General features: G+C 42.4%; 2 protein-coding genes across 3 annotated transcripts; both read left to right on the top strand.

Moving 5' to 3' along the window:
- The first annotated feature begins 10,116 nt into the window (after window positions 1-10,116).
- mier2 (mesoderm induction early response 1, family member 2) lies at window positions 10,117-15,351 on the top strand. The gene is made up of 12 exons (XM_085929011.1): window positions 10,117-10,708; window positions 10,967-11,122; window positions 11,209-11,322; window positions 11,408-11,519; window positions 11,645-11,724; window positions 11,789-11,858; window positions 11,926-12,077; window positions 12,177-12,258; window positions 12,378-12,472; window positions 12,560-12,690; window positions 12,808-12,947; window positions 13,492-15,351. Exons 2-12 carry the CDS (start codon window positions 11,102-11,104, stop codon window positions 13,812-13,814), a joined length of 1,320 nt encoding a protein of 439 aa, XP_085785137.1. The 5' UTR covers window positions 10,117-10,708; window positions 10,967-11,101; the 3' UTR covers window positions 13,815-15,351.
- Window positions 15,352-15,693: 342 nt separating this feature from the next.
- plpp2b (phospholipid phosphatase 2b) lies at window positions 15,694-25,809 on the top strand. 2 transcript variants are annotated; one of them, XM_085928532.1, is made up of 7 exons: window positions 15,694-16,137; window positions 22,599-22,750; window positions 22,824-23,086; window positions 23,153-23,210; window positions 23,283-23,459; window positions 24,290-24,449; window positions 24,548-25,809. In XM_085928532.1, the coding sequence occupies exons 1-6, from the start codon at window positions 16,080-16,082 to the stop codon at window positions 24,434-24,436; spliced, it is 855 nt and encodes a 284-aa protein (XP_085784658.1). In that variant the 5' UTR covers window positions 15,694-16,079; the 3' UTR covers window positions 24,437-24,449; window positions 24,548-25,809. The 2 variants fall into 2 exon arrangements, with proteins under 2 accessions (XP_085784658.1, XP_085784656.1); XM_085928530.1 differs by having other exon boundaries at window positions 24,290-25,809.
- Window positions 25,810-26,113: the final 304 nt, after the last annotated feature.

The raw sequence follows: 26,113 nt of genomic DNA, 5'->3' as shown, positions 1-26,113 counted from the left end.
GCAATCATCAAACCAATGCACCTTTATTACTTAAAAAAAAAAAAAAAGAATTGTATGTGCTTATGTAACAAAAAGAGCAATGTAGAAATTAAAGGGGTCATCAAGTTAATTCTTTATCTTCTCAAAAGTAGGTTAAATATGTTTTTCCCTATTAATTATGATGAAATATGATTATAGTGCAACTCCAAAAATAAAAAAAATTACAAATGTGACAGCTTCAAAAATTCCTGCGGTGGTCAAGGAAATGAAGGCATTTTAGTATTTGATGCCCAATGTCAAATCTTGAGTTTATCTCAGTCTAGACATCAAAACGAAAACTTTTCACTTTGTTTTCCTTTATGGGAAATCACACAGGCCATCACTGTAGTAACCTCATAAATGTTTTTCCTATTTGACGCGTCATGGTCTTTCCTTTCCAAAGTGACTAACGACTGTGCTCCGTTTGTCACTCGAGTGTATGAGATAGGTCAGACCTCTCCCATTGGACAGGACCAAAATGGACGTGAATCGGAAGAATCATTCCGACTGTCCCGCGTGATGTCTTTCTGGCAAAGTGCTAAGCTAAATGAGGCATTGAGGTGAAAGTGAAGGTTCTTTGTTTTTGTTTGATTTGTTCCGTTGAAAGCGTATGAACAAATGTGACACTTGCAGTGAAATTTATTTTGGTGGGAAGGTCAGGTTGACGTTGGAGCAACACGAATGACCCTCAGACCTGTTGACTTTACCCTGAGCAGGCATCGACAGATGCGCACATACTCCGAAAGGCTAACCCCGATTTAAAACCTTAACTTTAAACCCCTGACTTGTTGCGACACTATTCATCCAGCAAATCTACTTGCATGAAAATTAGTTACAGAACCACACTCGCCGCATGACTGGCTTCAAGCTAACCCTAACTCCAAACCACAACTTGAAACAATCCCTCTCTCGAAACTCAAACCACTTCAGTGACGATGGAAAAAAAGCAAAAGTAGCTAGATGATTGGTAAATTGTGGGAAAAAAAACATAGCCTGTGTTTATTTGCGTGCGCCAGGCTGCATTCAGTTCACACGTGCGGCTACGCACTGAGTCATGACGCCGTGACGTAAGCCAGTGCTGATGAGGCGGACGTTTGGGAATGTCAAATGCAGATTGGAACAATGGAGAAGTTGCATGGCAGTAAAAGGCCCTGAAGGAACTTCACTTTTCCTTTTGAACCTTTTGAACTACTTATATGTAAATATATAATGGATAAAAGGAGGCTATATTGTGCTTTATTGTATATTCCACATCTTCCAAGAAGGAAACAAGGTCAGGCGGTGGGGGCGGGGGGGGGGGGGGGGGTCTGCGAGTTGAGTAGAGAGCAAGATAATGTATCAGATGTTGGTGGGGCTTTCTGGTGGTTTATCAGCAGAGCTCCTGGGGTCTTTAAGGGCACCAGGTGACCGCTTGTCTGGAGAACAGCTTTGCTGCATCTTTCAGATAACCTTTTTTTTTTTTTATCTGGACCCCGACTCAAAAAAATACCATCAAAGTGTGCGCTAAAGGAAGGAAGGAAGAAAGCATGACAGGACGTATGTCTTGTCCAATGCAGTCTGACCTGGGTGAAGATCTGCCAGGGATTGCTAAGCAAAGCTGCGGTGTTGTTGGATGCTGACTTTAGGGTTAGCTATTAGCGTTAGCTTTCGGTATATGGTCGAATGGAAAATAAATGTAAATTTCACATGAGCACCGGTGGGAATGCGGTGGAGAGGTTTTTGTCCCAAATGAAATGTAAAGAGGATTAACATCTGTGGGAAGAAGCCACGATGCGAAATTGCCGATTGTCACGATTGGTGACTTTCGTATGCCGAGATTTAGTGCTTGGGAAGAGTGCTTATAAACCTGCCACGATGTCTGAACTCTTCATCAGTCTCAAGTAATCACTCTGGAACTCAAGTCCACATCCTCATGGCATCATTTATTTTCTTTATGATAGGAAAGTTAACTCTGCCTGAGGAATATGATGGAAATAGATCAGATGAGTAAACAACCATCGCTGGCTTTCTCACAACTGCTTTGGTGACCTCTGGGAGCGCTTATAAAATGTGATGCATGTGCGTGCGTGAGTTTTATGTCCCTGTAAGGACCAGTCTGAATAAAAAAGTGAAGACAGTTTTAGAAAGTGCGGCCCATTTAAATGTCACAATTGTGCTTTTGCTTTCATTTCAAAGGTGGATGTTGGCATTGACATTTACAGTTATGGCATTAAGCTCTCGCCATGACGCTGAATAAGGAAAGACATATTAATGTGGTCTATTAGGAAGTCACGTCCAAATGTAATAAGTGCGGTTTTATGCAGCCCATTTAATAACCCCCTTTTATTTTTTGACAAATATATGATCCTTTCATTTCCTACATTTGGGAATCATCGTGACCGCCGAGGAAAGACATGCACATGTCTTGGAATACGACACATCATCATTCCTTCATTCATGTCAACGGCTGTTACGTCACACAGATGGTAACGTTTATATCCCGCTCACCGCAGACTTTGCCCCTACATAACCCCGTGAAGGAAATGTTGCTCATTTGTGTAATTTCGTGTGAAAACAGTTTACGTAAAACATTCGCCGCTCTACTTTGATGTAGCTGAACTATTCACTTCAAACCTATATGACAACCAAAATGTTTTTTGTTTTATGGACTGTTGCGTAATATCCTTGAGCCTTGGGAGAAAATAGTTGGATATATATATATTTACAATTACAGTATACAAGTTGACAGATTGGGACCACACACGAACAAAAAAAAAAAAAAAAAAAAGCTGCTCTGCCCAGCCATGCCCGCAACCACAGAGTATTTTTGTTCCGATTGACCATACGAGATCGAGCCAGTTAATGCTATTTCCTGCCACTTCATTCCGGTCTTTGTGCCAACCTAAGCCAACCAGTGGCTAGCATTAGGACGAGAACAAACATGGTATTCCCAACATGGACGTGGAAAGGCACCAAGTGCTTTGTTGATTCAGATTTTCAGGTAGCTGTTTGGTTTAGGAAACTCAACCACAAGACTCCCAATAATTACATAAACTATAAAAAAAAAAATCTGTAAATACATACGAGTAAGGTACATTTGTGCAATTCTTATCACGAGATAATCAAGCTAATTTTGTTATCCATTTTACATTATAAAAAGCATTTTTAATAATTGTTTTATCAATGTACATTTCAGAGTTTAGCGTGTTTAAAGTTAAGTAGCTGGTTCCCACCATTTTGGTCAACTATTGCCTCTAAACTCGCTGAAAGTTTTGAACAGCTCTTGTGCTGACCTCGGCAGGATTCGAGGCCAACGTGTAACCCGGCAAGAGATCCTGTGGTAAAGAATAATGTGTGCTTATGAATGAAAATGACTGCTGAATGTGCACTAGCGGCCTAACGGCATCAAACTAACCCCTCCATATGATGCCACAGTGCACATAAAGAAATGACTAGATAGAGATCTGCAGCGCTGTGGTGAGCATTGAACCAGGCACAGCAGTAAGACAGGGTGACTATCCGAAAAGCCGCCCCGGCTCCACGCACACGCGAGCCCAAATAAAAGCTAAAAACACACACTTCACATCACATTAGACGAGGAGACTTTGATAGCTGCCCAAAACACGTTCACTCCACCCGAGGTAGTGAGTTGAGCCATTACAAAGAACTGCAAACATGTATTATTTGGGCTTCCCAAGATGATTAATAAGCATATTGTCATGTTTTACACAGCAAGAGCTTGATCTCAAGTTGTCTTTCCCCATTGAAATGAATATAAACACAATTAATCCGTTCCATCCCCACGAAAAAAAAGTTTTTAACATATTTATATCAGAAAAATAGGTCTGAAACACATAGTCATAATATTTGTTGTCAGCATAACCTGAAAACACAGAAAATGTGAACAGAAATCACAACAGTAGGAGCAGTTTAATTTTGCTTGTTTTGCTAGCATCGTAGGTGCACTTTTTAAATAACATCGTTGTCATCATTGTCAATTCTTTCGCAGACCACCAAGCTATGACTCGCATTTTTAGAACCACTGGCCTCGAATGTCCGTCCAGAGTCACTGAGATGCTTTAAAATCTTCTTTTGAGGGTCATGTGTGTGACATATGCCGCGGTGGACTACACACATCGTCCTGCACAAAGGAGTGAGCGAATAGTGCGTGGCCTCGCTACGCCGCGGTGGACCTTCGTTTATGAGACCACCACATGACGATGCGGTCCACGCTCCATTATTAAGATCACAGCCGCCCTCCTTTGCCTCCCACCTCGCCCGGCCGCTCCTCCGACAGCTTCTCGGATGCCGCACGTTGCTTGCGATGCTTGTGTTTATAGAGAGGGAAGTGAACAAGGGAGAGGGGAGAGGTCGTATGGCATGCTGGGAAATGTGGCAGGAAAATAAACGCAGCCAACAACACCGCGTCAGATTCCTGGCTTCGTTAAGGTTTATGTGCCTTCGGTATAAACACCGAGCTATTGTCTGATGTCGCACCTTTTCCGACAAGAATATTTAAAGCAGACACAGAGGTGGGAAAGGGACTAAGGCTTGCCCTCGCCTTGTCTAACCCGAAGCGTCTAACAGGAAACCGAGCACATGTCTAAAATCCATTATTTTTAACAGCCTCTGCCAGCGCCGAGACATACGGTTCTAAAAACGAGTTACTGCCTCCATATAACCAAAGCAAGAAATGCCAAATGAGTTGGGCATTGTGCAGTTTTATGTGTGTTTTGGCTTAAGTCAACATAATTCCATCCAAGTTGGCCGGAATGAAAATGCTATAGATTAGAAATGTCCAAAAAGGCATTTAGTGACTTCATGTTTTTTTTTTTTTCTAAAGCTCTCGCCCAAATGGAATTGTTTGGAATGGAAGAAGTCCAAAAGATAAAGACGTGCCCTCTCTGTGGACTGAAGACCATTAAGCACAAAGGTACATTGTATGTTTATGTTCGGTGCTTAGCTTGGCTTTGACACGATAGAGCTTTAAGGAAAAATAATAATAATACTAGATATTAGCCATGGGTGGAGAAACTCAATGTCAGGGTGGTATTACAGTGTTTATTAAAGGTCTTCACACCCCTGTTAAAAACCCACAAAGCCTTCCAAACACATGTGGGAAAATGTGTTGTGGTCCTCCAATGAAACCAAGGTCGAACTTTTCGGACCGTTAATCCAAAAAATATGGTGCAAGCATCACCAAAAGAACATGATACTCAGTGAAGGGAAAAGGCACAAACAAATATAAAAATAAATTACCCCCCAACCACCTGACCATATTTAGGGTTTACAGTGTATACACAGGTAGAGACATATTTTTGAAAGGTAAATAAATAGTGTAAAAAAATAAAATAAACAACAATCACAACCATATTGTAAATGTACTGCACAATGCTTGCTTTGTTTTTGTTTTCGGGGTGCGGGTGTGAGCAGCCTACAGTGGATATAAAAAGTTTACACAAGGGTGTTTGGACTTTTCATATCCATCGTAGGCGGCTCACGAAACCAAAACAAACTATTGAGTAATATCACACTTTGTGGGTGGGCAAGCAAATGTTTCCCCCCCCCCAAAAATCCTTTGCTAAGAGAAACAGCAGCACAAACAGGCTCTCAGATTACCTAATTAAAGTGTTGACACATACTAGTAGTACATGGTACATAAATGCCCCCCTCGATGGTGGTCTTTTAAATTCACATACATTTTAGTAACCCCCCCCCCCCCCAAAAAAAAATCTTTCAAGATGTTCACTAGGCATTATAATTGTAAAAATTATTAATGACAGTTTTGTAAACTGAGCGACCGTTGCGCGAAATGATGTCATGTCACACAGCCGGCCTCCGCTTGGAGGTCATATGATAGCGAGGATGATGGGGGGGGTCGTTACGACATAGTCAAACAGACGTTGGCTTGTGCGTAGCATCTATGGCACATGTGTGCACGCGCCGCCCCTGAAAGACCCGAGTGTCTGGGGCGTGACCGACTTAATGACACCACTTACTGGTCCTGATTCAGGCGCAGGTTTCTTGCACCTTTTTGAAAAACAACACGCCAGGAAATCCTAGCAAACAGAGAATCGGTTGTATCGCCGAGATCGGAGACCAACGCTTTTGGCGTTCACGTTTTGGCTCGCTTTGATCTAAAATAGAATTCTGCTATACAGAATCAACTCCTTCCCCCCCAAAAAAAAAATGTTTAAGCCAACACAGCTGCGTTTGAAGGGACTTAAGGCCAAAATTGGCAAACGTAGACCAGGAAAGAAGCGGTTGGATTGGAGAACCACATGGAAGAGGGTGATACAGGGGTTGGAGAGCGCCTAAAAGTGGAGAGGGCAGTGCTACATTTAACTTTCCACCAGTGCACTTCTGCTCTTTCCATGAGATCTGTTTGTTCTTCAAGGGCCAAAGCCAGAATGTCTATTAATAAATCAAGAGAACATTACAGAATGTCACCAGGAATGAAGAAAAACGACATGAGTTTTTGTCATTTGCCATTCTTTCTTGTCACATATGTAAACCACTATTATACATAATGTACTAATTAAGATATAAGTGCTGTATGGAAGCAGTGAGCTTCAGAAGTGTGAACTCACTTCACAAGAAAACAACAGAAGAAAAAAAAAATCTTCAAAAAGCACCTTCAAGCTGTTTATTGCCACCACCAACAAAGAGAATTACACAAACAACCCCAATGCTTTGCCTCGTTTACTCCGTTTAGCTTCATGCTAACTAAAAATACAAAAGGTCATAAACAGGCTAACAAATAGCATCGGCGTTGAGGCAATATGAAACACAAACAGAGAAGCAACACGTAGACGGCAGCCGTTTTTTGCTTTGGCAGACTCCGGAGCGACATTGTTATGCTGTGAAACAATCTCCCGTCACCATTCCGATCCCGTGTTCCGCAAACCACTGCCCAGGCGTCTGATATTAAGTGTGGTGAGTTCAAGACACTTTATGCAGTACAATACATGGAAGCCCAAGTCTCCTGAGTCCTGTCATGTGGACTTTGAATCCCACTGTTGATGTATTATTGCAGCAAAAACCTCAAGTGTGGTCAGGCCTGTTTCTGTGTTGGTCAGGATGTCTACTGCTACCTTGTATGGCTCACTTTTCTTGTAAGAGACATAATGTTTTTGTTTTGATACAGTTCCGAGAAGTCGTAATAATCTGTCTGTGAAATATTTTAATCAAAACACCCCAAAAATCAGACCAACGCTTATACTGCTTCATCCACTGCTGGTCCAATGAGGAGTCTGTTACAGTGACGACCGTGGTTACAGCGTGACCATTACCACGAGAGATGATTTGCCGGCAAACAGCAATTGAAACCATTGATAGTAAAAATTAATACATGTCATAAGCAGTCTAATTATAATTCATGCATTGGCGTAGCTAAAGGGGATGGAGAGGGGCACCCCACCCTCTTTGAAATATGCCAGGTACAAGGCTAGATTAATTTTCTGACATACTTTCAACATACTTTCATAACAGCAGTACTACTTTCCCATTAGTCAAGGGCTTTGGCGCCATCTTGTGGTATCTGGGAGTGCAAAAGAGCTAAAGATTCCTCAAAATAAGACTCCACAGGGAATCTAAATCACAAATAGGGGTCAGGATTTCATACTCTACACTGTGTATGTGGCGTATGGACTTTGTGGACTACCTACGTTGATTTAGTGTCAGGATCCGAGTGGAAGAGCCGCTAAATCCCTGATAATCTGCTACAGTGACGGGAGCCACGCTATCTGATGATCAGCTTTGTATTGGGGCACTGCCCCGTCGAGACACAAACATCCTGTTTGCAGAGGGAGTGGGACACGGAGAGAGAGTAGTGGAAATGCTCACTTAATGGAGTAGACTGGGAAGAGCGGCTGGAATGTCTGAGTAAATAGCCAGTGAAAGTCTCCAAAGCGGCTTAAAAAAGTTACTCTCAGGCAGTAATATACTGCAGGTTAACATGATCTGAATATGAGTGACTTTAGTAGGCATGCAAATTGCAAATGGTGAGAATTTAAAATGTGCCATCATGGCAGTTTTTGTTGGAACACGTCAACGCCACTAACTGGTGAATCTGTTCCAGTAGATTTGAAGGAAAATGTTTGGTGATGGAGACCACAGAGAAACGTCTTGTACTGACTTGTATTAATTTATAAACGCAGCAGCATCGCCCCCTTGTGGGAGGGGGCGGAGTGTTGGAGCCACAGTGAAAAAGAAAGAAAATACATATTTATACTTCATGGATACATTTGTAATCTTCAGAGAATAAGGCTGTTTTTAAGAAAAAATATCTAACTCTAATAAAGATGTAGAAATTTATTGAATGAAAATAACTTTTAAAAAGTTCTCGCCTTGTTAAATTTCATATTACGATGACTTTGTTGTTCAAAAAAAGCTTCATTCTCATACATTACTAAGATATTATTTAGTTATCATTATTATTTATTTATTTATTTACCACAGAAATACAATTTCTTGAAGTCAGAAGTCAAGCATAACTATCTGATTTATTTTTGCAAATTGTGCAGTCTCCACCTACCGGCCGTTTCAAATAAAGTAAATGTAGTAGTGATGTTTTCCCAAAAACAAAGACGAGTGTTTGAAATGGTAGAAATTTGCTGAATCCAAAATAATTTTCATGACATAGCAGTGCTGTTTAAAAAAAAAAATCATATTTTTAGCAACTAGAAACTCCTTGACTAGAAAAAGAAATGAGATGTGCATTTGTTTTTACTTTTCAATACTTCTACTCTTACCAGAGTATTCCTTGATCACAAGTATCTGTTTTGTCTTTTTTGTTTCTGTACAACCGCTCGCTACTTTTGCTACAAGTACCAAGTGTGAGGACTTTTTGGCACTTCTGGGAAGCATACACGTGTGAAGAGAGCAGCTTCTATCTTTATCTGCTTCAGCCATATACAACTGCTTGCCTGCCTGCCTGCCCGCCCGCCACCTCCCTCCGACATACACACTATGCATTATATTCACCCACCATCATTCCAAGTCTCTGGGTCATTGAAATTAGATTTTGCAAAACCGACCTTGTTAATAATGGCAATTAAGCATCACATAATTTTTTTGGTCCAGCTCAACTGTCTATAGTCCACCTTTTATGGAATGTTTTGTCATACATATACATTGCTACGCTTGGCATAACCCTGTTAGATACTCAGACACATAAATAATGAATATTTGCAAATGTATCGCTGAATTTATAGTTATGGTTACATACAGTTTCAGCCTCCATTGAATAAAGGGACAATCCTGGTTGTAATGTCAACGAGAGATTCATAAAGACACTTCCAGGAACATATTCAATGATTATGAAAATAGATTATAAGCGCTATCATAAAAATTATTCATTTAATCAAAAAAAGCATTCATCCATTTAACCGCTTACCACTAAGACTGTCACGATGCTGTTTCCAAACCTTGAAATCAGTTGTTTTTTTTTCAAATCAGAGTAAAAGGTCCATTCAGGGACACATAAAGCCATCTTGAAAGTTAATGTAACAGTGCTGTATTGAATCTCTGATTAACATGAGTTGGTTTTGTTGTTGTTGTTTTTTTAACTGTAAATGAATTATGGGCAAAAACACAGGTAGTTTGTCCTGCCAAATTATCTATATTAAAACGATTCAAATCTTAATTTAGGTGTTTTTGCTTTTTCCCACAAACGTTGTGTTGTGGGTCAGAATGTTAAAATCATGTACTTTGTACATTCAAAAGATAATGAAGAAACAATTTAAGAAGCTCATTATACTGGTATGTGTGTAAATATTTGGCCACTTAGAGTGAGACCTGGGTTTCATCATTCTGCTAATATTGCTAATATTTTAATATACGCTACACTATTGTAGTTTATAATGGGAAATATCAACTACTGCATACCACTATACTGTTAGGGGAAGCTAGCAAAAAAAAGAAGAAGAAACTGTGGTTTCAAAATAACTAAGGCTCCAAAGCTCAACTGGGGTGTAAAATGTATATATATAATTTTTTTAATCGATGATAAAAAGTGAAGTTCGTGGACACAAGTACACAACTACCTGAGTGAGTAACACGTCGCGTTGCACAGTGCTACACAACAGACCTACAACATCCGGGCTAGTCGGCTCACGCAGGAACGGAATGGCGGCGGAGGTAAGTGGACGAAAACGAGGCTCTAGTCGCCCAGACGACGGGCGAAACCGGGGCCAACTACGGCCGTTAGTCACGCAAGACGCTACGGCGTATGTGTCGGCGGTGTGACCGGCGAACTAACGCGGAAGGAAGAGCTGCATTGGGTGAAACGTAGCAACGCGGGGGTTAAACATCGGGGAAGTAGAGGTAGAGGGGGAGGAATGGAGAAGCTCCCCGGCGTTTCGAGCTTCTCGTTCGGCGTTAAAGAGCCATTCCTCCCCCTCCTCCTCCCTTGAAGCCGTCGAAAGGAACCAAACTGAAAACAAAAGAAGCAAGGCGAAAAATACGACGGCGGTTCGAGTGAATGGGTGAAGTTTGAACTGGCGGAAAAAGTTGTCCGCGTTAGTCATTGTCGTCCCCTTTTTTTAGTGGGACATTTTGACTTTTTTTATTTCCTTCTCGCGCGATCCGCCGAGAAGGAAGAGGCGTTCAGCACCAAGTGGCAGGAAAGCGCCCCTGGTCACACACACTCGCAACGCGAGCAGCTCAACTTTATCACGACAACGAGCCATGTTGAACAAAATAACACAAGGTAGTGAATGGAGCTTCTTCAACTAGTGTGCTACTGTGTGAAGTTGACTTTTGTTTCCCTTTTTCCTGTTGCTCTTGTGGCTTCAAACTTTGTCTGCTCACAAAAAAACAACAACACTAAAAGTCATGCCACTCCCAAATGAAACTTAGGAATGTTCATGTCTGATACTGCAAAATGAAAGAAAAGATAAGCCATGCCGTGCTGGTTTAAGATTCCTTTTTCACAGTACTGTGCGTGATGACTTGTTTCCATCCATAGGCGGGCCGAGGGCCTGTGGACCTGGCCGCCGAGGTTCCATCCCATTTGAGCTCGTGAAGTATGGCGATGAAGATACTGGGCCGGAGAAAAAGTATTTTCCGGAGTTGAAGGAGAGAATCTCCTCTTCCCCAGAAGATGGCAGCTCAATCTCAAGCTGTATGCTCAAGTCGTGTTACATTGCTCCTCCTCTGCTAAATGGATCACGTTCTGTTTTTTTTTCTCGTTCTTGTCTTACTTGGTAGGCCAGCGAGGTGCCCTTGGAGGAGCTTCTGGCTCTGTATGGCTTTGCAGGGCCGGACCCCGCCAAGCAGAGTTGTCACGTCTCCGCAGCTCTGCCAGATGTGACTGTGGCCAAGGTGACAGCCCCCCTCAGGCCAGCACAACTTAAAAAAAAAAAAAAAAAGCCACATGTTACAGCTCCAATGTTTCTTTCTTCTCCAGAATCAGATCCCTGAAGACATCTTTGCCGCAACGGAGGGAGTGGAGTCATCGGCTGATGATCTCACCCCTTCAGTCACCTCCAGCACCTCTGATTTGCTCCAACACCTGCCTCGTAAGTTCATGTTGTGGCCCAAGACTTTAAAGCATGGGTGCACACACATCAGGGGGTTAGAAATTAAAAAGCTAATATTCAAATGGATTGAAATCATGTTTTTTTTTTTTTTTTTTTCATCTCAGCTGGAAACAATGACACATCCGTCTGCTCATCTGACGAGGAGCCCGACAATATCTCTGTCCCCTCCAATGAAGAACACAAGGTTGGTCACCAGAAGACGGTTTGGCCGTCACTCCAGTTGTCTCACATGGAATTTGCTTCACCAGGACATCATGGTGGGTTCCATGTACCAGGCAATAATCCCTCCCCTCAGTCCTTATACGTACCAGGAACAAGGTAAGAACTTCTGACCTGCCATGTTGGCGACTTCCTATATCTACATCTCTGGCATCCTTGTGTCCAGCGTACCACAATGAGGATCAGTTGTTGTGGAGACCAAGTGCTCTGCCGCTGCTGGAAGTGGAGCACTTTTTAATGAATGTACAGAAGCCACGTGGCCAGGAGGGGGCAGTCTGCAAGCAAAAGTGTGCCGACACCATACAAGACGATGAACAGGTGCTGGATAGAACTTTTTGTTTTCTTTCAAAATAAAGGTTAATTGGTTAAGTACAGCAAACATCTTGACCAGACTTTTTTATTTTTTTATGATACCAGGCACTGTATGAGCTGCTAAGATGCAACCTCAACGCGGAGGAGGCACTGCGACGACTACACTTTAATGTGAAAGTGTTCACTGGTAAAATACGATAACGGAAACGCCGTTTTCATTTCAAGGAAACATCCTGAAGAAATACTGGTGAATTTCATGACACGGAATGTTTTGCTCAATCGGACTTTTGCTGGCCTTTTGTTTAGAAGAGCTCTGTGGCTGGAGTGAGGAGGAGTGCAGGAATTTTGAGCTTGGCTATAAAGTTTACGGGAAAAACTTCCATCTCATCCAGGCTAATAAGGTAAGTGCTTCAGAGACAAGAAATGTTTATTCGTTTTTCCCTTTTCATTCAGCAACACAAATACTTTTTGTTCATCCACATCTACAGGTGAGGACCCGCTCTGTGGGAGAGTGTGTGGAGTACTACTACCGGTGGAAGAAATCCGAGAGACACGACTACTTCACTCAACAAGCTAGCAGGATCACTCGCAAGAAGTACACCTTGCAGTTAGAGAAGATGTGAGTTGTGACCAAACACCTTCTCGTCCTTATCTGAACTCTGGAATTCAATTCTGGGTGAGATGAGACGGAGCCTTCGCATCCATGTGCCTTTACCTGTGTTTTCATGTGCCATAGGGAAGAGGGGGACCAAGATGGCGGGTATGCACGCGAGATGGAGGGAAACGATAATTCCGCCGCTTTACTATCTCGCGGTAGCTCCGGAAAACTGACGCCTCCTTTACCTCGGCAGTCGAGCCTGGAACTGGACAAACAAGGTAAAAACCTTGAAAGTTTCAATTAAGACTTCCATGATTGAAATTGTTAACATACCATGTCAGTTTTCATCACAGTTTTTTTTTCTTTTTTGTTCAAGCATTTGCTGTCTTCCTTTCTGAATCATTTTTTGCATTTCTTTTCCCCCCCCATTCTCGTTTTGTGTCTCTGCGCACGCACGCTTGCATGCCTCACCCCTTTTTGACACGGCGCTCCAGAAGAAGAGGGTCGCCCTCGGCGCAGACGGACCCCCCGCTTTCTCTTAAAGCCGTGACCTCGGTGCGGTCTGGCCTACACAAAGCAGGCTGCAGCCTGCAGGTAAAGAACGAGGGAGGCTTGTCAACCCTGTCGCGACGACACTTGCATGATCATATGTGTCTGTTGAGTGAGTGATGTCAGGAAGTCTTCTCCATGTTCTCTGTGAGTGTTTTCATGTTGCATTTGTTTTTGATTGTCCAGTTCAATGAATAAGGCTAAAAGTCGATCGGTGGTTGTCACACTCCTTTACCGCCCCCAACTTGGCTTACATTTTGCTCTCTCCTCCAGACGAAGAACTGCAGACAGGCAACGTTGGCCCTCCGCAGAACCTGGGTGCCTGCCTCTCCCCTCTGCCTGCCTCGTCCAATCAGGGGGCTCGCTTCTCTGCCGTCGGGGCAGGTCCGGAGCTTCAAGACCATCGACCTGGCTTCTTCCAGTTCCACATGCGCGACAGTCCGTTTCTCCCCGAGGTCTGCGCCGCAGCTGGTGATGTGACCGACTCCCCCGTCGCATGCGGGTGGGACCTGACCTGCTGCGTTCCTCCTCTTCCCCATCTCATGACCTCCTGTCCTCCTCCTCTGCATTTATCTCCCCTTGACTCACTTCAGTGAAATCACTTGGGAGAATTCTGTTTGAATATAGAAGCGATCTTAGACTGATGAAGCAAACAGAACAAATGGAAAAACCTTCCAGAATGTCACGGCTTTGGAGCCGTGAGAGTGACGCATGCTCGGCACTGATTGTTGCTGCTCTGAGTCCTTTCACACAAAGATCACTTTATTTCAACACAAACGGCCTTTTTTTTTTTTTTTTTTTGCTCTGTCATCCACTCTTTTGTTTGGCGCCGTTCTCTGTTGCCTTCTGCTTTCCTCCTCTGTCCTTATGTAGACAGCAGATGTAGCTCTAGATTATTTTGGGATTGTCATGAAATCATCTTTTATTTTTTTTATTTTTTTGTTTCATGCCACTGACTCATACCGTTGCGCCGGCTGCTTGCAACATTCCCGCTGCGTATGTTGAGGAAGTGTTTGAAAATGTCACAAATGAAGTGTCACAAAGTTAGTGCGTGGGATTTTTTTTTCCTCCAACATTCATTCAATGTTTTATTGTTAGAATATAATCCAAGGTGTAAACTCAACAGGCCAATATTATACCCAAGGTTAGGTAAATGTTAGGTAAATGCCCTAGATTATCTCAAAACCAGGCTACCCTAGAATGCACACTGGTCATGATATGTACTAGCTCAGAATATAACCCCGGGTCTAAACTGGAGAGACATAAATAATACCCATACCTACATTTAAATGAGAATAAAACACATTACAGTGACGTTAAGATTTTGACTGTCATCATAAATGATTGATTGAGGCTGTTCACTTTGGATCACCCCCAAATCATTTGATGATTTAGTGTTGACGTTAATTTTAGTGATTGTTCTTGTTTTATTGGACCCTTACTTAAATTTTATTGTGGTCCCGTTCCGGATCTGAAGAAGCAAAGCAAACGTTTCAAAGAGTTGATGAACGTTGTTGGTTGTTAACGTGACCTCTTGTCATCTTTTATCTCTTCTATTTATTTGGTTTTCTTTGCTATCTGTGCATGTTTGAGGTCTTCTTGTGACAACAGTGAAGCAAGCCAGATGGATGTTTGAGTTTACACTAAGGAGGTGATGGACAAGGCCTGATGTGAGCAGGACTGTTTCTTATACTTTCACTTGTTTTGTTTTTTGCAATGTATGTATTGTACTACTCCGGGCGTTTTGTTAATAATTATTATATTTTGTAAAAAAAAAATAAAGAGATGATATTACATGATAGACGACAATGTAGTTATGTTGCCTTAATTTAATTGGAAAGGGTTTGGCGAGTTATAATTTCCAAATATTTGACAAACTACAGAAGGCTTAAGAAGATGATGTCAATCAAATGGTTTATACAGATCAAATTTGTAAGTAGAGCGTTTTGGTATGTGTGTCAGGCATGTGATGAGGGAGATGGCTAAAAAAATAAATGCTCAAAGCATGTGCTGACTAGTTTCAGCATTGTAATAATGTCAGAATGTAATCCAATTCATCTATTACTGAGATATTCCAGCAGGGGGCAGAAAAATTACATTTGAAATGAATTCTTTGACTAGAGCCCTTTACAATCTGACACTTTTAAATAAAAATTTTCACTTGACCAACATTGTGCACATTTACAGCAAAATGCTTTAGTCTTGAGTACTAAAACTATGTGAAACCTATGAAACTTTATTATACTTTGCACGTAATTAATTTGATCTTGTCGTGACGTCATATTTCTCCCACTCCCTGGGTGATACGTATTTATAAAATGATAACCTCCCCCCCCCCAATTTTTTTTAAATTATTATTCAGCTCGTCTATTTTGTGACAATCTCTTTAATAGTAATTTAATTATCTTTTTAATTTAGTATTTGCAGGCTCCTCCTTCCGCCTCTTCTCCCTCAAGGCATAAAACAGGAAAATGGGAGGGTAAAGGTAATAATGGAGACGTAAAGGAGGAGTGTGCTGTACTTCAGTACTGTGATTTACACTCCACAATTGCGTGGACTCGAAACATGTTTGGACGCTCTATGTGGACTCTCTCTTAAAATATTCCAGAACGCAAACAGGACTCTTTTTCATAATTCCAACTTTATATTTTTACGACCTTTCCCTACACTTTTTGACACAGACGAGTACTAGTGTTTACGCGCATTCACGCGCACAGGTAAACGCTAGACAACCCCGGAAGAACCCGTAGTGCAGGTTGCGTTTTTGTTGTTATGTAGCAAAGCCGAGCAGAATGGACGCGTTTACAGGTATCGTTTGAGTTTGTTTTATAATTCCAAAGTTGAAACGACGGCGAAGCAACATGAAGAGTGTGAAGAAGAAGCTCTACGTGCTCATGGATGTGCTGTGCGTGCTCGTCGGTGAGTCTGCTTCGAATTTTTTTTACTGCTCTTTTGCCAGATGTGTGTAATGACAGTTATTATGGAATGTTTTTCGTTACTTTGCACACACACTAACACGTCTGGATTTGACTCTGCAATAGAAATACTGCTCGGCTATTCTTCTGTATATGATCCACTTTCCCCAAACTATTTTTCATTCTCCTCCTCAGTGGAGTGGACAGAGCAGGAAGCTGGAATGTTTGTTTATGGAAATGTGATATTCCATTTTTCTTTGCCAAGAATCTAACCAGGGACGTTCCACTTCCAGCTTCAGCATTGCGTGACTCCCACGAAATATATATATTTTTTTGTATTGTATGTATGCAGTTGGCATGTTTCTGCTTCCTAACAAATCCCAGGGCAACTGTCAGTCGTACCTTGTATGTCCAGTAAATAATTTGTACCAAAATGTTATATCGTTTAAAAAAAATTGCATAACACATACTAAACCAATTACTGTTCTCTATCTGACTTTAGCTTTGGGTAAATTAAATGCTCTAATATGATTGTGATTGCATTTCTTGCTCTCTCATACTCTTATTACAGAGGCAACGAAAACTGCAAAATATTGGAAGCGCATCAAGTCAAAATTTTAATTGATTGCTGGGCTCTTGCCGAGAAGATATAAATATTATATTAATAATGCATACATATCCTACATCTTGTGCTCTGTTTTTCTCTTGCTGCATCCGGTCGACACACACACACACACACACACACACACACACACACACACACACACACACACACACACACACACACACACTGCCACCGCATAAGCATAAGTGAGGCCGTGCAATAATGGCTTGACATAGTGTGTAATTATATTGACCGTCGGCGCTTATGGGCACAAAATACTTTTCCGGTTTGGTCCGTAGTTTTTGTTTGCATGTGTTCTCTCACTGTAAAATATTTCCATTCTATTTTTTTTTAGTCATGGAATGTCTTTTTTGGAACTCAAAACATTCCATTTTGTTGCATTTTGCTTTGTGAAGGAAATTATAGAGTGGAAAAAGCACTTCCATTCTGGGTGTGATTCCTTTGTGTCATCATAGTTGGACCTGCCCTTGTCAAACAGCCGCGCCATTGAATGACTATGTGTTCAAACTCCCATATCCCGTTTTGTTTATGTTTTAAAACAACATTGCCATCCGTTTCATTTCCTCTTGCCATTAATCCAAAAATCGTAATAGTACAGTAACGGCTCCCAAGTAAGCATATAAAGAAGTGGTGCATCTAGGCTGAGACAAGCTTTATGTGTTGGGGAGGCGAAACGTCGGAAATGACGGAGAGTCTTCACTGCAAATCGCTGAGCCATTTATTTTTTCAGGTGCGTGTTTTAAAATAAGTTTGAAACTTAACCTGCGGATATTTGTTGTGAAGTGTGCCTGCATTCTAATTGCACACGGATAGTGAGTGGGGTGTTGGCTCCAACCCTAGGCAACGTCGGGGGTTTACCTCTCCCAGGCCATTGTTATCTTTTAAATGGCACAGTTGTACTATAGGTGTTCAAAAACGGAGACACATCATGTACACACCCACATTCCAAATGATTACAAGCATGGAGTCACACACATTTCCTAAGTACAATCTCTGTACAACGTTATCACTATATTCGTTACTCCCACAAACTATACTTTTCACTGTTTGTCTCTCCAAATGGCTTTCAAAACAAAATGTAAACATTTTTAATTGGTGGTGCTTCAGCTAATTCCCAGAGGCCGGAGTGTTGGGAAGATAGCTCCTCCAGCGTTCTCAGGGAGTCATCTCAGTGGGAACAGTTTTTCCTCAGGAGAGCAGCGTCATGGAAACCGAAGACACGCTTGTTCCTTTAGGGCCCAAACGTAGTCTTTTTTTTCCCCTCACTGTTATATTTCCAGTGGCGTGCTCTTGTATGGGTAGCAAGTATGGAGCCTTTGGGTGGGATTGCCGCGTGATCATCTTTTGCCACTCGCTGTCCACTGAAAATGATATTATATTTGCCAGGTCTCAAGTCACAGCCAATCACAGGTCAGCTTCAGAAAAATGAAGAGCTGTGATTGGTTGTGAAGTTCTGGGATTGACTTCCCCTTTAAATGGTCAAAACTTTAAAGTTGCTTTAATTGCAACAAAATGTAAGCACTTTATTTTTAAGTGTAATATAAGATGACTTTGAAATATTTGATTAGAAGTGATTTTAGAATGTGGTATATTTACTTTTAGGCAGCTATTAATAAAGCAAATGTGAGACGGAGCGTAGTATTTGACAGTTTTGCACTTTGTTTGCTTTTGATCACCCGTCTTGAGAGCTCAGACACACACACACACACACACACACACACACACACGCTTGTCACATGCTCATAGTTCTATTAGACCACACAGTGTGTGTGTATATTACGTAGCTTTGATGTCATATCCATTCTGGCTTACTTGAACTCCTGTCGTGGACTTTAGTGGTTTGGTTTTAAACCTGTGTGGCCCGCTTCTTTCATTCCATCCCTCGACCTCAGACGCTTTTTGGAGCAAACGCAGACGACTCATTGACTGGCAGCCCTCGGACGACCTCGCCACCACCCGACGCCTCCTCCCGCAGCTTAGCATACGAGAATGATGGCCCGGGCGAAAGCAGCGGGGATTAAAAATAAAAAAAGAATGGGCAGCAGCAGGATTTGCTGTGACTGTTGAAGTTGGGCGTTCCTCCATTCAATTGGAATTCCAGAGGCCACTAGTGAAGGCTCAGCACATACCTTCCGCCTGAGTCAGGCCGGCTAGGGCCCGAGACTGTCAGGGAAGTGGGGGCGACGGGTTGTTGCTCCACGTCGCCTTTAAAATGTTTGCTCATGCTTTACTTACGCATGCTGGAATCAGTGATCAAAGCGGCCCAAATGCAAATACGCCCCCCTGACCCATAGACAACCTCACCAATCAATCAAGATACGTGCCTCTTCTCAGAACCATCCACTAATTCGACTAATTCCTTTTCTGGAAAAAGCAGTTAAACGACATATTGGATTAGAGTTAGATGTTCCAGTCGAGCTGATTCTTGTGTGATCATCACGTCCAGACTGGTAATCCAAATCATTCAAAGTCGCTAAAAAAAAAAAAACATTGGAGGATATTTCACACTTTACTCCGCACATGTGAATGTGCAAGGTGATCTGCGTGACGTGTCCATTTTTTGTGTGTGTGTGTAAACAGGAATGTTTTTAACAACGTCGGCAAATCTTTGTCAAGCCACCAGCCAGTAGAAAAAAAAGAAATCATTTTGTTATGGGTCTGGCAAAACACGCTCGGAAACTACATGTGATCTTCTCACTGCCGAGTATATGAGCATTAAATTGAAGATGAATGGTTGTCCTTGGTGCGGTTGCGCAGGTGCTGCAGGTTGGGGCGTCAGATGGAAATGGGGAATAAACATCCGGGCTGCGACGTGCCACTGCGGTCCCCAAAGTCCGGCATAATTGCACATGTGCGTTCTAAATGGAGCTGCCTCTATATTTACACGAGAGCGACAAGTGTGTGGGTGGATGCTGCGCTCAAGACAATAACAGGCGGGCGAGAATGAATAGGATAAAAACAGAGTGGAAGGATGTCAATGAGAGGGACGGGATATTTTTTTTCCTGCGTGACCGTCACAACTTCCAAAGATTGCATTACATTTATATACAGGTGTATTTATAGGAGTGAAAATAGTTGGTTACAATTTTTTTTCAATATTAATTCGAAAGTCATTAGTCTTATTCAAATTTCCAAACTGCAACTTTATTTACATATGACTAGTTTTTTTTTTCTTTTAACGACTTTCTTGCAACAATCTAACTATTCCAATGATATTACGTTTTTCTTTTCAACCTCAAAAATACACCTCTACTCAATAAAACATTTTAAGTATATTTTTCAAAAAGAAGAAAAAAACAAATTCTTTGCCGTGTTATTCTTGTAGAAGCATGTTTCTTTTCAAGAAACGTTATATATTTTTAGACTTATTCCTAAAGAAGCTAACATTCCTACTTCTTGTGAAATATTCTAACTTTATTCATATAATAACATGCTTTTTTTTTTTTTTTTTTTTTTTTTTTTTAACCACAAGCATGAAAATCCAGTCGAAAATGAGTCTGCCTTTATGCGGGAAGGAACGCCTGATCCCAACATCCTGTGCCTTCTAACAGACCTCCCCGTTTGCAGGAGATTAGCCTGGCCACATTCCAGCACTCCCATCCCAAGAGACGCTTCTGCCTTTTCTATCAAGTCGATCCACGCTGTCAGCGAGATGTCTGAGTTAAGCTCCACTGAGACCGAGGCCTCGCTCTTTAAGTGGTGTCTCTCCGTCTTGCGGGCTTGTCTCGTGGTCTCTTAGAGGCCCAGTTTGTCTTCAGATGGGTCTATTTTTGACCCGCCGCCGCTCTGTGTCTGTGCATGATTTTTAGCAATTTGCTTGGGGTGGCATCTTGTACTATTTGCCAACAAAAGCATTCTGTAGACATTGGAGTCTTTACTGTCAATGCCTGAATAGATGTTCAGTGTAGTGACGGATATCTTTCAAATATACTTCACTTATCAACTTTTTGTTTTATTTAAAAGTACTGTGCACATCTGATTAACATCAAGGAACACAAAAATAAAAATGTAGATTTTTTTTCCTCTGTTACAGAAAAAAAAATGAGGTGCAACAATTTACCTGAATTCAATGAAAAAGTATAAATATATAAGAGCTCCACTGCCACCTACTGTGGTGGATGTGTCATTTTTTTCTATGGCAAACAAAAAGGCATTTTGCTTTTGACTAGCGGTCCACTCTGTCATGAAGGTCAACATTTTTCCAAAGTATTTAACAGAAAACCCATTAAAGTATTTTTAGGCGTCATCATAACTCATCCAGAAAATTAAAGTGACATTTACAATGCTTTTAAAAAAAAAAAAAGCAAACTAACAATTTTGGCCAATGTTCTCGTTGGTGCCTTTTTAATAAATGATGTGCTCAAGCAGTCGAGTTTCACGGCAAACACTCGGCATTAGTGTTGGCTGATGTCATGTTTTGCCACAGACAGTCCCAGAGTCAGCACTCTGGAAATATCTGAAGTCATTTTTGGAAGTCAGCACGCATGAAATATAGTTGGAAGCAAAAGCAGGCTGCTCTGGTATCATTTTATGATGCACCCCCTGAAACTCTGCCTCTCTCAGTTAGCCAGCTGGAGACAGAGAATGCAGAGGTGGTGGACCATCCAAAAGCTACAACCCTAAATCCCTGGCATACCTGCAAACAGGATGTCGCTTTCCAGCCATGTGTTGTATATTGTGCCACAAACAGGAAGTTGGCGGCGCTACGGCAAAGATTTACGAAAAATGAGACGACAGAAGGGGGTAGTGGATGCAAAATCCAAACATTTATTCAAAATATGTAGACTACTTTCATTTTTCTGGTGCTAGGCCAAACAATTTGATTACAATGTTGTATTTTTTTTTTAACAAATTTATATTTGTCAGACCACATGTATGGATTTATTTTGTGTATTTTTTTTATTTTTATAAATGGCTTGCTTTCTTCTCCAGCATTCGTTGCCACTCTTTTCTATCCTCCAAGGAATGAAAGAGTTAACATCTGACTTGTTGCCTAGTAAGAGTGATGCGTCAAGGCAAAACTGTGCATGTTGGGCCGAAGTGCATGGCTCCAAGGTTGCCCAGTGACATGATCCCATAAAGGACTTATTGTTTTGCTCCCCTTAGTACACACAAAGCTTGTGTTTTGTACTTTTGGTCTTGATAGGGTCTGAGGGACACTTGTGCCGCTATGCTCCTAATCAAATGTCATCACTGTGGAAACGAGACAACACGCAGACACTGCGTGGTATTCATATAGTAGGTCATAGGGCTGTTTATGCAAAACGCTTTGTACACTAAAGATAGTCAGGGCCACACTGGGAAATCTTTTGAAACTTCTTCAGAACTTTGGTTGAGTTACAAAAACACACATTGTTTCGTTCATTTAGTGCCACCTGCTGGGAATTTATATCAACCTGGTCAACTATTATCAGTGTAGTAGTATCGGAGCTTTCCCCCCCCCCCCCCCCTACACTTACAGTATCGGCATACTACTTCTCCGTGATGTTAGCGTTTTTATATTGCACTAATATTATGATGAAGGGCGTGAGGGGGGACTTCCGCGCGGACTGGATGGTTTATTTTTCGGTGGTGTTCTAATCAGGTTTTTGACCCTCTTTCATCATACCAGCTGCACGGCAAGACTTGAAAGAAAACGGAAAGGGGTCCACTATGTACCGAAAATCAAACTGAGCTGTTTTTCTTGCGTTGAGTCTGACTGTTTGCCTTGGGATAGTGTGGAATGCATTAGCCACTTTATTAGGAACACCTGCACCAATAGGATTCCTCACTAATCTGTTGAGGTCAAACTCATAAGTCTCATTTTTTTTTTTTTTTTTTCCGTTTGTGTGTGACTGCAGCGGCACTGCCCTTCATCGTCATGACCATCATCTACACACCTTACCAGAGGGGCGTGTACTGTGACGACGAAAGCATCAAGTACCCGCTCAAAACGGACACCATCAGCCACGGCATGCTGGCCGCCGTCACCATCTCCTGCACCGTTGTCATCGTACGTCTTGCGCTTTTCTCCATCCCTTTTCAAAACGCACTCACTCCGTATCATTTCCTGATTTTGCCTCAAGATCTCATCGGGAGAAGCGTATCTGGTGTACAGCAAAAGGATTTACTCCAATTCCGACTTCAACCAGTACGTGGCCGCCCTCTACAAGGTGGTGGGCACCTTCTTGTTCGGAGCCGCCGTCAGCCAGTCGCTAACCGACCTAGCCAAGTATACCATCGGTCGGCCCAGGCCCAACTTCATGGCCGTGTGTGCGCCTAAAGCTTGCACGGGCTACATGCAGGTCATCAACTGCACGGGCCATCCTCAGGACGTCACTGAGTCCAGGTAGGATGATCACGTGGTGTTCGTTTTAGGCCAAATGGATCAATATTTTCTTTCTTTTGTTTCCAGGTTGTCCTTCTACTCTGGCCACTCGTCTTTCGGCATGTACTGCATGCTCTTCCTCGCGGTAAGCAAATTGATGACATGCTTTTAAATGCAAGCCGACTAACCTCCTCTCGCCCTCCTCATTGGGCCGCAGCTTTACGTGCAGGCCCGGCTGGTCGCCAAGTGGGCGCGACTCCTGCGGCCCACCGTGCAGTTCTTCCTGGTGGCCTTCGCCATCTACGTGGGCTACACGCGCGTCTCCGATTACAAGCACCACTGGAGCGACGTGCTGGTGGGGCTCCTGCAGGGGGCGCTGGTCGCCGTGATCAACGTAAGTACACCAATATTTAGTTTAAAAAATGCTAAAAGAAAATAGCCGTCGTCAATCCCGACAAAGCAAAACCCGATGACGTCGTCGTTATTTATTTTGTTTAAGGCCTTGGACGGTAGCGAGACTGGGTGGGATTGTCCACATCAGACGGTGTTTTGTACAATTCTCACCACAGGAATATGTTGGCTTCATTTCTGCTCGCTGCTACATTTCGGGAAGTGAGACTAGCACTTTCGGCTCCAAGCATTCTTCTCACTTTATGCAGCTGGAACTCTTCATTGTTTGGAATGAGGCCTAGCACCATCTTGTGGAAATTACCGAGTGTCGGTGTCTCGTGGCGAAGGTCATAATTCAGCAAGGACAAAAAACGTTTCTTGGTTGTCAAAAAAAAAAAAAAAAGCTTGATATTGAGCAGGAATGTGCATGTAAACACCTACGTAAAGGCTTTGGAAATGAGAGGCCACCTTTGGCCTTCATGGTGCTGCATGCAATTAGATTCTCTCGAGGGCCTCGCGCTTTACGACCGCCGCTTTCCGTATGCGTGTGCTCCCCCTCAGGTGTGCGTGCGAGCACCAGACATACTTGATCACACTTTCCCAGCTTGCCCTCTTCACTCATACCTGTCTTGTATTAGTTAAGGGGGGAAAAAAAGACCAAGAAATCATTTTGGAGAAAAATAAATAAATAAATAAATAAATAAATAAATAAATAAATAAATAGGAAATGTAAATAAATGGAGCGGGGGAGTGTCACACAACTGTATAGTTTGAATTTTACGAGAGAAAAATAATACAAAAAAATGATCGGATCATGTTGGCTGTGTCTCGCAGGTGCGCTTCGTTTCGGACTTTTTCAAGAAGCGTCCTCCGCGCCGTGCCAAGCCCGATCACGTCGACAGCGAGGAGCCGGAAAGGAAGCCCAGCCTGCAGTTTGTCGATTCGGAGCACACCAACCATTACAACTGCCACCCGGTGTGAGCCCACCCGCACGGTACGCCCCCACCACCAGCACCATCCCGCTTTAACGGGCGGGCGAGTCATTTTCTCGACTCAACCACTCACCTGCCATCTGCTTCTCACGACCACTAGACTGAACCAGGAGGTCTCCTCCTCTTCGTAAAGCCTCCTTGTTCTCTTGGAGGCGGCGGCAAAACCCGCGTGCCGTTCGGTCGCGTCGAAGGCAAAGACTCGCAAATGACGTGTGAGCGCCGCGTTCTTACATTTGTGAAGGCAGACTTGCCCATTCAGCCCTATTGGTAGATTTGTGTGTGTGTGTGTTTGTCTGTGCATGTTTGCGTGAGTGCAGTCGACCATCTTTTTCTACTCACAGGCTGCGAGTGAGAACGGACTGCAATGTGGATTTGTAAAGCTTTGTGCCTATACCACTACCATATTGCCCAACAAAAATATTTTATCGTCAAATGTAAGGATGAGACGTTTAAAAAGAAGGACAACTGTTAATTTATTGTCAATTTTCCTTCTCTATTTTTAGTGCAATCACCCTGCTTGCCACTTTGAGACTTTGAGCAATCTTAAGATTGCGAAGGATCTGTTTTATAAAGGCGCGTGTGTGTGTGCATGCGTGTGTTTATATGTAAGTGTATATAAAACATATTTTTATTGTTGTATAATTGTGTTGGTCTTAAGCAGGGGTGGGCAAACTTGTGCTCAAGGGGCCACATTTGATTTATAAAAAAAAGGACCAAGGTCATTTATAGTATACCTGTTATCGGATTATATAGCCTATATAATATTATATAATTATATTATTATATAATAGTATTATCTATATAGTATTTATATCTATCTATATATACAGCATCTATTATCATTGTATATCTGTTAAATGTTTTTATTTTTTTCTTATTTACAATAAATCAACCAAGCAGATATTTTATGTTTTAAGTACATTTTAACGCACCTTTTTAAATAAAAAAAATACAGCTACAATAATGTACTAAATATCACAGGATCCTTCCTAATCAAAACACCTGATGTGGCCCCCGAGCCATATTTGCCCACCCCTGTCGTTGCGATGTCAGTTTCCAAAATGGCCGTCCGACGACAGGTCCGGCGCAGACCCGAGAAGTGGCCACTAATAATGTCAAACAAGCACAAACAGCTGCTCCAGATGAAGTGTCGTGCGAGAGACCCCCCGACCCCGACCCCCCGACCCTGACGTGCCGCTGTAGACAGACGCACAGGTGCGGGTGTCGTCGATGTTCTCAGCTGATGATATTTTATCATCGTGTGCCTTCAACTAGGTGCTATGACGTGTGTCCCCGTGTAAATAGAAGATTTATGTTGTCTTTGTGTATACATTTTGGGAATAAATGTCTAATCTGCATTCACTTCAGTTGTTTTTCCTGTTCTGAGGTGATTGCAAGTACAAAAAAATAGCAACAAATCCGCAAAAGTACTTCACGACCAAAGAAGGTGGCCAAAAAGAGCAACCTCGCTTTAACGTTTATTTGCCCACGGCCTGGCGTGTCCCGATGTGATTTATGTATTTACACTCGCACGCCATTTCTCTCACTTCACATCTTTCCATCTCGACGTTATGAGTCCGATGAGATGGATGGAAAAAAACACGTCTTGTGGAAGGAACGGTGAGGTAAACGACCCTGGAATATGTCACTCTTGGGATTCAAGGTA

Source organism: Syngnathus leptorhynchus, chromosome 13 (assembly GCF_054491065.1).
Source record: "Syngnathus leptorhynchus isolate UIUO chromosome 13, UIUO_Slep, whole genome shotgun sequence".
Lineage (NCBI taxonomy): Eukaryota > Metazoa > Chordata > Actinopteri > Syngnathiformes > Syngnathidae > Syngnathus > Syngnathus leptorhynchus.
This window is presented reverse-complemented; position numbering and strand designations above follow the sequence as displayed.